Here is an 11,048-nt window from a genome sequence, read left to right as displayed (position 1 = left end):
ACGAGGATCGACAGATGAACACCAACTGGCCCGCCTCCGTCCAGGTCCGACCTTCGCCCTCCTCCTTTTTATCTCGACGCTTTCTTTTATAAGAATCTCTTTCTTCTTTCTGCAGTGAGGTGTTTCGTTACGTTTTTATTTACCTGCTCCTCCTCCTCCTCCTCCTCCTCAGGTGAGTGTGAACGCGACTCCTCTCACCATCGAGCGAGGCGACAACAAAACTTCCCATAAGCCTTTGTACCTGAAGCAAGTCTGCCAACCGGGCAGGAACACCATCCAGATCACCGTCACCGCCTGCTGCTGCGTAAGAACACACGCAGCCTACACGCCGGACTTTATTCACCTCCCAGGAGGTTTGACTGAACGCACACCTGTCTGTCTCTCTGCAGTCTCACCTGTTCGTCCTCCAGCTGGTTCATCGGCCGTCGGTCCGCTCGGTGCTGCAGGGTCTGATGAAGAAGAGGCTGCTGCCTGCGGAGCATTGCGTCACCAAGAGTAAGGATTAAAGGAGCGTTCGGGTTTATTACGACTTTGATCGTTTCTGTGAGTAACGGCAACACTGCAGTCTGACAAACGGCAATGGCTGATACGGCGACCGTTATTCTTTAGCTGAACTGTTGGCCCTCCGATCCTGCTTATTGATCCCTAACAACACGCGCAGTGTAACGCCCGGGGGTGTCCACCCACGAGGAGCGCCCAGTCAGCAGGTTTCTCTCCTCAGCTGATGAGTTCTTCTTTTTGTTTCGTTCTGCCGTGTTTTAAAAACCGATCTGGTGACAGAAAAAGCACCAAAATATCTCTGTTTCTAAACGCGAACGCCGAGGGGTTAGCGTAAGGCCGCAGGAAGCTGTAGCTCTTTCACAATAAAAGCAGTCTGAATCAGAAATACTTTATTGATCCCCGAAGGGAAACTCTTTGTTACAGCAGCTCGCCTTTACGTCAGTGCACACAGGAGAAAGTACTAGCAAAAAATATAATAAACTATAAACACTATAACATGGGAAAACTAAATATTGCACAGCAGTATTAAACACAGGATATTGCACAGTTATTCAAGTATTGCAGAGATGTTAATGATCAATGTCCAGTTTAGTGACTTCGGGTCATACAGACTGACACTTAGAGGGAGGAGTTAAAGAGTCTGATGGCCACAGGCAGGAAGGACTTCCTGTGGCGCTCTGTGGTGCATTGTGGGGGGATGAGTCTTCCGCTGAAGGTGCTCCTTAGTTTGACCAGCGCGTCATGGAGCGGGTGGGAGACGCTGTCCAAGATGGCGTGTAGTTTGGCCAGCATCCTCCTCTCTGACACCACCGCCAGAGAGTCCAGCTCCACCCCCACAATGTCACCGGCCTTACGGATCAGTTTGTTGAGTCTGTTGGCGTCCGCTACCCTCAGCCTGCTGCCCTCAGCCTGCTGCCCTCAGCCTGCTGCCCCAGCATGCAACAGCATACAGGACAGCACTGACCACCACAGACTCATAAAAACATCCTCAGCATCGTCCGGCAGATGATGAAGGACCTCAGCCTCCTCAGGAAACAGAGGCGGCTCTGGCCCTTCCTGTAAACAGCCTGAGTGTTCTTAGTCCAGTCCAGTTTGTTGTCCATGTGGACTCCCAGGTACTTGTAGTCCTCCACAGTGTCCACCCTGACCCCCCTGGATGGAAACCGGGGTCGCTGGTGCCTTGGCCCTCCGTAGATCCACAACCAGCTCCTTAGACTTTGTGACTTTATAGTAACGGACTCTTAGTGGCAACTTAAATCTCCTGAAGATTAACGAGGTTTCTGTGTGTTTCGGTGTCTTCTAGCCCAAATAATCCTAAATCCAAACTCCACACCGTCTGTGTGAGCAGAATCCGAACAAGGCGGTCGGCCGTCTTTGTGTCCGTTTCTCACGCTGTCCGCTTCGTTTGTGTCGCAGTAAAGAGGAACTTCAGCAGCGGCTCGATCCCCGGGACCCCCGGGTTAAACGGAGAGGACGGCGTGGAGCAGACCGCCATCAGAGTCTCGTTAAAATGTCCCATCACTTTTCGCCGCATCCAGCTGCCCGCCAGAGGCCACGACTGCAGACACATACAGGTCAGAGCCACAGCCAATCAGAACGCTCCACACTCTGTGATGTCTGTCACTGCCTGTCTCACTGTCTGACTGTCTGTCTGTCTGACTGTCTGTCTGCCTGTCTCACTGACTGACTGTCTGCCTGTCTGACTGTCTGTCTGCCTGTCTCACTGACTGTCTGTCTGCCTGTCTGACTGTCTGTCTGCCTGTCTCACTGACTGTCTGTCTGTCTGTCTGACTGTCTGTCTGTCTGTCTCACTGACTGTCTGTCTGCCTGTCTCACTGACTGACTGTCTGTCTGCCTGTCTCACTGCCTGTCTCACTGACTGTCTGTCTCACTGTCTGTCTGTCTCACTGACTGTCTGTCTCACTGCCTGTCTGTCTGCCTGTCTCACTGACTGACTGTCTGTCTGCCTGTCTCACTGTCTGTCTGTCTGTCTGACTGTCTGTCTCACTCTCTGTCTCACTGACTGTCTGTCTGTCTGCCTGTCTCACTGCCTGTCTCACTGTCTGTCTGCCTGTCTCACTGACTGCCTGTCTCACTGACTGTCTGTCTCACTGACTGTCTGTCTGTCTGCCTGTCTCACTACCTGTCTGTCTCACTACCTGTCTGTCTGTCTCACTGCCTGTCTGTCTGCCTGTCTCACTGACTGACTGTCTGTCTGCCTGTCTCACTGTCTGTCTGTCTGTCTGACTGCCTGTCTCACTGCCTGTCTCACTGTCTGTCTGCCTGTCTCACTGACTGCCTGTCTCACTGACTGTCTGTCTCACTGACTGTCTGTCTGTCTGCCTGTCTCACTACCTGTCTGTCTCACTACCTGTCTGTCTGTCTCACTGCCTGTCTGTCTGCCTGTCTCACTGACTGCCTGTCTCACTGTCTGTCTCACTGACTGCCTGTCTGTCTCACTGACTGTCTGTCTGTCTGCCTGTCTCACTGCCTGTCTGTCTGTCTCACTGCCTGTCTCACTGACTGACTGTCTGTCTGTCTCACTACCTGTCTGTCTCACTGCCTGTCTGTCTGTCTCACTGACTGTCTGTCTGCCTGTCTCACTGCCTGTCTCACTATCTGTCTGTCTGTCTAACTGTCTGTCTGTCTGACTGTCTGTCTCACTCTCTGTCTGTCTGTCTGTCTGTCTATCTGCCTGGCTGTCTCACTGACTGTCTGTCTCACTGCCTGTCTCACTGACTGTCTGTCTGTCTCACTGCCTGTCTCACTGTCTGTCTCACTGACTGCCTGTCTGTCTGTCTGTCTCACTGCCTGTCTGTCTGTCTCACTGCCTGTCTGTCTGTCTCACTGACTGCCTGTCTGTCTGCCTGTCTCACTGTCTGTCTGTCTGTCTGCCTGTCTGTCTGTCTGTCTCACTGACTGCCTGCCTGTCTGTCTGTCTGTCTCACTGCCTGTCTGTCTGTCTCACTGTCTGCCTGTCTCACTGCCTGTCTGTCTGTCTCACTGACTGCCTGTCTGTCTGCCTGCAGTGTTTTGATCTGGAGTCGTACCTGCAGCTCAACTGTGAGAGAGGAACGTGGAGATGCCCAGTCTGCAAGTATGACACACACACACACACACACACACACACACACACACACACACAAACTATATACACACACACATCTTATCTCCCCTCTAACCTGTGTGTGTGTGTGTGTGTGTGCGCAGTAAAACAGCCCTGCTGGAAGGTCTGGAGGTGGACCAGTACATGCTGGGGATCCTCATCTACGTTCAGAAGTAAGAATAAACTGCGAAGGTTGAAAACTTTTTTCTCGTTTTCAGCTGCTGCAAAAACACTTTGAGTAGTTTGAAATAGTTGTGACGGATGTACAGGGAAGTAGTACTGCACTTAAGTACAGTTTTGAGGTACTTGTACTTCACTTGAGTATATGGACTGCTGTTACAGCCCTTCTGATCCGATGCCACTCTCTCGCAGAGCTGATTATTACCATTAGAGATCAATAACAAAGAGTCACTGTTTTTGTCTGTTCAGCATCAGAAAATAGTGAAAAATCTGCGTCACAGCATCCTTACTCTTAAAGTCCTCAAATGTCTCGTTTTTCTTTGCTACGTAAACGGTTTTCAGAATGATCGTGTGTCGATCAGCTCATTGATTAATGATCGCTGCGGCTCTGCTCTCTGGTTGTTGCACTGAAGAGCAGGGTCCTGGTTTATGTTTGATCTCAGTTAGATGATAAAATGAAAGCTGGAAGAACAGCGGCTTAATGTTGTTGATCGTTCGCCTCCGTCCCTCTGCGAGGTTAAAAAGTGTCTCCCCCGTCTCCCCCCGTCTCCCCCCGTCTCCCCCCTCAGCTCGGAGTACGAGGAGATCACCATCGACCCGGTGTGCAGCTGGAAGCCGGTTCCTGTGAAGCCAGACATCCACGTGAAGGAGGAGTCTGACGGCCCCGTGTTGAAGCGCTGCCGGACGCTCAGCCCCAGTCACATGGTCCTACCCAGTGTCATGGAGATGATTGCATCGCTAGGCCCCGCCCCCTCCGCTGCCTCCTCCTCCTCCTCGCCGATGCCCTACCCCTCCCTGCCTGCAGGGGGCAGCAGCAACAGCAGCCACACACCAGACTACCCCGGGCCAGGTACGCAGGGCGGAGCTGAGCGTTGACAGAAGCATTAAAGTGAAGCGTTTATCTCCCTGTGGGCGGGGCCCACCTGTGGGCGGGGCCCACCTGTGGGCCCAGCAATTAAAATCTAACACTGAACAAATCCAGTAATCTCCAGGAGAAAGGGAAGTAAACGAATACACAAACAAACTCTGGTACCTGCTAAGAAAGTTATTATTATTATTATTATTTCAACAAACTTTTTAAAAGGTTTGTGTTTTTAGTTGCGAACAGTTTGACTGTTTAGATTAAGACGGTGTCGTCCCTCATTCGTCCAGGAGTGTTTCACCGTAGAAAAGGTTTCAGTCGTAGTCGTCTGGACGCTGTTTTCAGAATCAAGACGTTTCGGCTCCCATCCGGAAGTCATTCTCAATTGTGAAAATGGTCTGAGAACTCAGAAATTTAAGCTACTCTGTGTTGCTTAAGCCCCGCCCTCAGGGAGGAGTCTACCTGAGTGTCTGCTGATTACCTGCCTAGTTTCACCTGAAACTGACCTAATTGTTTCCATGATGGCCCAGTAATCAGTAATCAGGCCTATTGTTTTCTGGCTGCACCTCCCTCATCACTGTTAAGTACCTGATTAGCATGTGATCGAAACGACCACGGTGTTAACACACTGTGGTAAACTTTGGGCAGATTGAATCTCAGACCACCATTTCTGTCAAAAAGAGGGTTTTCTTTTTCCACAAAAATGGCTTCTTTGACTCCTCTTTCAAACCAGCTCTTCTCTCTACTGAGAATCTTCACCTCGCTGTCTTCAAATGTGCGGTTTGTAGCTTTTAGACGCAAACGCACGGCGCTCTGCGATCCTGAGTTAGCGTGTCGTCTGTGCTGATGAAGTCTTGACTCTAAAAACAGCGTCCAGACGACCGCCTCCACTAAAGGATCGATTATTGGCTGGATCCAGGTAACGGCCAATAATCAGTGTCGGAGGACGTAATGCCGACCGATGTGAAGGCTCTGCAGCTTCCGACTCCACGCTCCTTCAGCCTAACAGACTACACGGTCCCCGACCAATCAGAGCCCGCCGTCGTTCACGACCTGCGTGATGTCATCGGGAAGGAGGTGCTAGGGACCCACTTCCGAGAACAAGCGTGTAAACAAACATGGCGTCCGAAGCGGCGTGTGTGACTGCTGGCTGGCCTAAAAGCAGAAAGCGCCTGAGAGCGCTCCTCTGTTTCGCAGCTGCGCCTCGCGGCGCCAACAGCGTGTTTACAGGTGAGCAGCGCTCTGAGCTGCTATTGGTCAGCGTCACCAAACACGTGGTCGCACTCGGCGAGAGACGGCACGAGCGTTCGGGCGCGTCCGTCTTTCTGTCGGGACGTGGTGAGGCGTCTCCGTGTTTCGCTACGCGGGATGAAACATCGCGCTAGCTGAACGTCTCTGATCGGACGTATTGATCGTGTTTGTGTCTCCTCCTCAGCTCCGTCCTATCCCAGTCAGTCCGGGGGCTTCTCAGACTTCAGTGGACCTGGGACTCCGGGGGTCGGGGGGGACTTCTCCTCCCCCGGTCCTCCCCCTCTCTCCTACCAGTCTGAGCTCTCCAGTGCCCTCCTCACCCCCGACAAACCTCCCCCACACCCGCTGGCTGGACAGGTACAGTACCCATCATCTTCATCGTCACGCTTCATTAGTAAAGAACACAAGAGTCATGTGCCGCCTCCTCTTCCTCTCCTCTCTCCTCTTCTCCTCCTCTCTCCTCCTGCCCTCCTCCTCCTCCTCTCCCTCACCTCCTCCTCCTCTTCCTCACCTCCTCCTCCCCTCCTCCTCTTCCTCTCCTCCTCCTCCTCTCCCCTCTCCTCCTTCTCCTCTCTCCTCCCCTCGTGCCCTACTCCTCCTCCTCTCCTCTCTCCTCCTCTTCCTCACCTCCTCCTCCTCTCCTCCTCCTTCCTCCTCCTCCTCCTCCTCCTCCTCCCTCCTCTCCTCCTCCTCCTCTCCTCTCCTCCTCTCCTCTCCTCTCTCCTCCTCCTCCTCCTCCTCCTCCTCCTCTCTCCTCCTCCTCCTCTCCTCACCTCTCTCTCTCTCTCTCCTCCTCTTCCTCACCTCCTCCTCCTCCTCCTCCTCCTCCTCCTCCTCCTCCTCCTCCTCTCCTCTCCTCCTCTTCCCTCCTCCTCCTCCCTCCTCTCCTCCTCCTCCTCCTCCTCCTCCTCCTCCTCCTCCTCTCTCCTCTCTCCTCCTCTTCCTCACCTCCCCTCCTCCTCCTCCTCCTCCCTCCTCCTCCTCCTCTCCTCCTCCTCCTCCTCCTCCTCCTCCTCCTCCTCCTCCTCCTCCTCCTCCTCCTCCTCCTCCTCCTCCTCCTCCTCCTCCTCCTCCTCCTCCTCCTCCTCCTCCTCCTCCTCTTCCTCCTCCTCTCTCTCCTCCTCCTCCTCCTCTCCTCTCCTCCTCCTCCTCTCCTCCTCCCTCCTCCTCCTCCTCCTCCTCCTCCTCTCCTCCTCCTCCTCTCCTCTCCTCCTCTCTCCTCCTCCTCCTCCTCCTCCTCTCCTCCTCCTCCTCCTCCTCCTCCTCCTCCTCCTCCTCCTCTCTCCTCCTCCTCCTCCTCTCTCCTCCTCCTCCTCCTCCTCTCCTCCTCCTCCTCCTCTCCTCCTCCTCCTCCTCTCCTCCTCTCTCTCTCTCCTCTCCTCCTCCTCCTCCTCCTCCTCCTCCTCCTCTCCTCCTCCTCTCTCCTCCTCCTCCTCCTCTCTCCTCCTCCTCCTCCTCCTCCTCCTCTCCTCCTCCTCCCTCCTCCTCCTCCTCTCCTCCTCCTCCTCCTCCTCTCTCCTCCTCCTCCTCTCCTCCTCCTCTCCTCCTCCTCCTCTCCTCCTCCTCCTCCTCCTCCCTCCTCCTCCTCTCCTCCTCCTCTCCTCCTCCTCCTCCTCTCTCCTCCTCCTCCTCCTCCCTCCTCCTCCTCCTCCTCCTCCTCCTCCTCCTCCTCCTCCTCCTCCTCCTCCTCCTCCCTCCCTCTCTCCTCCTCCTCCTCCTCCTCCTCCTCCTCTCCTCCTCCTCCTCCTCCTCCTCCTCCTCCTCTCTCTCTCCTCCTCCTCCTCTCCTCCTCTCTCCTCTCCTCTCCTCCTCCTCCTCCTCCTCCTCCTCCTCCTCCTCCTCTCCTCCTCCTCCTCCTCCTCCTCTCTCCTCTCCTCCCCTCCTCTCTCCTCCTCCTCCTCCTCCTCCTCCTCCTCCTCCCTCAGATGTCAGTCTCGGGCCGTCTGGACTCCACTTCCCATGGTGCTCCTCTCTCCCAGCAGCAGTCGCAGGGTCTTCACGGAAACTCCCAACTGGGGGGCGGCAACCAGATGATGCACCGTAGCAACCAGAACCCCCGTCTCCACGGCGACAGCTCCTTTGGTCTCGGGGGGTCTGCGGAGGTTCCTGAACCGTCTCTGGACGTGAGTAGAAACCAGACCCGGAGCTCCGAAACAAACAAACCCCGAATGTTCTTAGGAAGAAAGTAGAAAAGTGATGTTTTGCTCAGAAACGCGTCTCCCCGGTTTCTCCGCAGTTGCTTCCGGAGTTGACCAACCCGGACGAGTTGCTGTCGTACCTCGGACCGCCGGACCTCCCGAACAACAACAACAACGACGACCTGCTGTCCCTGTTCGAGAACAACTGAACCCACGCAGACTCGCGCTCGCACCTCCGGAGCCGAAGCGAAACAAGCCGAGGCTCTGCTGTAAGATACGAACTCCTCCTCTGCTCGCCCGCCAACACGGCAGGCGGTCCAACATGGCCGCCGTCCGCACAGGCCGGAGCGGACGACAAGAAGGAAACGAAACAAAAAAAACAACAACTTTTAAATCTGAGAACTCTTTGATGTGTGACTATGAACTTTGATGGTAACTTTATTTTATTGGTTTTTTTTTTTATTCTCTGAAACTGTATTTTGATGCTTCATCCTTCATTCCCCGTCGGGCCGGCGGCCTCGCCGCTCTCAGGCGGCCGTTACGTTGACGACCACACCGCCGCTCCTAACTGCACATCACACACACACACACACACACACACCGTCACTGCTGAGCGCTTCACACGTCGTCCCTCAGTTTCTACGTTTCTTCCAGACAAACGTTGGTTTCAGTTCATTTCTGTGAAAATGCAGAGAGATGATGGTCCGTGCGGAGTCCGGCTGTCGGAGCGTGGAGGCTCAGCAGTGCTGAGAAGTAAACGTGACGTGCAGTTAGAGAGCCGTGTGGTCCCTTTTTTTTAAAGCCAGAATATTTCTGGTCCAAATGAGTTTTAAATGTGATGCTATAAAAAGAAGAAGATGAGCTTTAAAGGAGCAGTCTGCGTCGGCTGTGGACACACGTGGAGACGCTGAAGGCGGCGTCCACAAAGAGGAACTGTTGAGTCCATGAAAAGTCCCAAAAAGATGAAGCATTTACACTGAGCCACAGCGTCGCAGGGAGGGTCCGGTTTTAAACGCAGAGCTGCAGATAACGAACGTTCGCTCTTGTGTGTGGTTATATTTTTAGACAGCTCGTCTTTAAAAACACAGAATCGTTCCAGCCTCCGTTTTCTCCTCCGATCAGTTCCGGCCCGTCTGAGCGGTTCGAGTAAATCCAGCACCTGCGGCCGTTTCAGTGGCTCGGGATCGCTGATGCTAGACTGAAACGATGAGACGGAAAAATAATCAGCAGCGATCTAGATTAACCGATGAATCTTTTTAGTCTGTGAAATGTCAAAAAACGTCCATCCGAGTTTCCCAGAGTTCAGTGCGACGTCTTGTTTTAGAAACCTGCAGACGTTCAGCTGGAGGAACCGCAACCAGACAGTTTTGCATTTTTTTCACTTGATTTGCTTAAAGACATGAACTGTGTCTCCGCGCACGAGAGAGGCAGTTTCCCGTCTGCTGCGATGGGAAACTGTGGTGCTCCTCGGGGCTTTGTAATATTTTGTGGGCAAGCCCGCTGAGTTCTTCTTCTGGTGTTTTTTAGCCGTTAATCCCCCCCCCTCCTGTGGACTGCAGCCGGGCCTACGGAGGTTTACGGCTAGCGCGGGAAAACCGAGACGGACGGCGAGCTGTGTACAGGCGCTGGGCGCGTTTACACGCTTTACACCGGCGTCTGGAGAATCCCCGTTATCTGCTGCGCACGTGAACGTCATATCCTGGGCTCAGAAACGTGGGTGTTGTTCTCGTCGCGTAAACAGCGAGCCGAATCACCAGGCTTCTCCCGTTCCGCCTAAACACCACATCCCGAATCCCATCAAACCGCCTCATTTAGGAAGTGGGTCGAATTTCTGCCAGATCGGCTGTCGTTCGGAGAGCGGTCGCGTAATACAGAAAGGCGTTACGAAAGTCTGTCGTAGAAACGCAAGGCAAAATAAAAAGATACGGAAGGAGCGAAAGAAGTAAAATGGAAAGTTAAAATAAGCTGAAATAGAAAGAAACGCTGCACGCTGGGTTTCAGTCCTCCTCAGCGCAGTGGCTGAGTGTAAATGTGTATTAATCACATCTGGATTTTATCAGATATGGACACCCCCCCCTCCGAGGACAAGGATCCACTTTAGGGCAACTTTGTGAGGCAACTGCTTTGGACAAAGAAAGAAAGAAAATGTGTTGAGTTGCTCGGAGAGTTGCCGTTCTTGCCTCAAACTGTTTTTGCTGAGCTCACAGCGACAGAGCTCGATCAACCAGTTTGTATATGTAATAATTACAGAGTCCATCTTCATCCTCCTCCTCCTCATCATCATCATCGTTCTGTATGTTGTAAAGTGACTAGAGTCCAGACAGTTGTGGTGTCTCCAAAAAAATAAAACTGTACATGATCACACTGTATGATTCAGTAATGATGCTAACAGCAGCAACAATAATAAGAATAATAATAATAACCTTTGTAATTTAATAAACACACACTGGAAAGACACACAGAGGAGAACATGTGGTGCTTTTTAATAAAGTTTGATACACAGTTAATCCTGTATAACTGTATGAAATGATTTGGTTTGAGTGGAAAAGGACAAACAGCCGACTGGAGGAGCGAGGAAGAGCTGCAACGATTACTTATTAATCAGCATTTTAATCGATAATGAAAAGAATGGTTGGTTAGTTGCAGCCCTGAGAAGTACAAGAACAGGTTAGTAACTAACCAGATTAGTAAAACTAGAACACAGCGGACATTATGAGCACCTACTATGTACAAAATGAAGCATAAATATATGTATAAAGTTTTTACAGGTGAGATACGTTAATAATTCCAGTGGAAAACTGCATTGTTAACCAAGAAACATCACATAAAACACAAATGAGGAAAGAATAAAAAACATAATAAAGTAGAATAACGTGAAAACTCACCACAGCGCTCCTGCAGCCGAGGTGGATCATCTCGTGTACTGAAGATGGCTGGATCCGCTGGACTGGACTAAACCTGGTAGATTTACAGTGGCCACTTTATTACGTACACCTGTAGAGTCTGTTGC

At 52.5% G+C, this 11,048-nt stretch overlaps 1 protein-coding gene across 1 annotated transcript in view; it reads left to right on the top strand.

Annotated features, from left to right (window-relative positions):
* LOC122876762 (zinc finger MIZ domain-containing protein 2-like) overlaps nucleotides 1-10,495 on the top strand; it is a 26,527-nt gene extending 16,032 nt beyond the window's left edge. The window contains 10 exon segments of the mRNA XM_044197458.1: nucleotides 1-44; nucleotides 173-304; nucleotides 390-495; nucleotides 1,918-2,075; nucleotides 3,531-3,598; nucleotides 3,712-3,780; nucleotides 4,357-4,637; nucleotides 6,085-6,257; nucleotides 7,826-8,023; nucleotides 8,137-10,495. The exon segment at nucleotides 1-44 is cut by the window's left edge and continues 35 nt beyond it. Coding sequence (XP_044053393.1) covers nucleotides 1-44; nucleotides 173-304; nucleotides 390-495; nucleotides 1,918-2,075; nucleotides 3,531-3,598; nucleotides 3,712-3,780; nucleotides 4,357-4,637; nucleotides 6,085-6,257; nucleotides 7,826-8,023; nucleotides 8,137-8,247 — 1,340 coding nt within the window. The 3' untranslated portion in view covers nucleotides 8,248-10,495.
* The last annotated feature ends 553 nt before the right edge of the window (nucleotides 10,496-11,048 follow it).

Source organism: Siniperca chuatsi, linkage group LG5 (genome assembly GCF_020085105.1).
Source record: "Siniperca chuatsi isolate FFG_IHB_CAS linkage group LG5, ASM2008510v1, whole genome shotgun sequence".
NCBI lineage: Eukaryota > Metazoa > Chordata > Actinopteri > Centrarchiformes > Sinipercidae > Siniperca > Siniperca chuatsi.
This window is presented reverse-complemented; position numbering and strand designations above follow the sequence as displayed.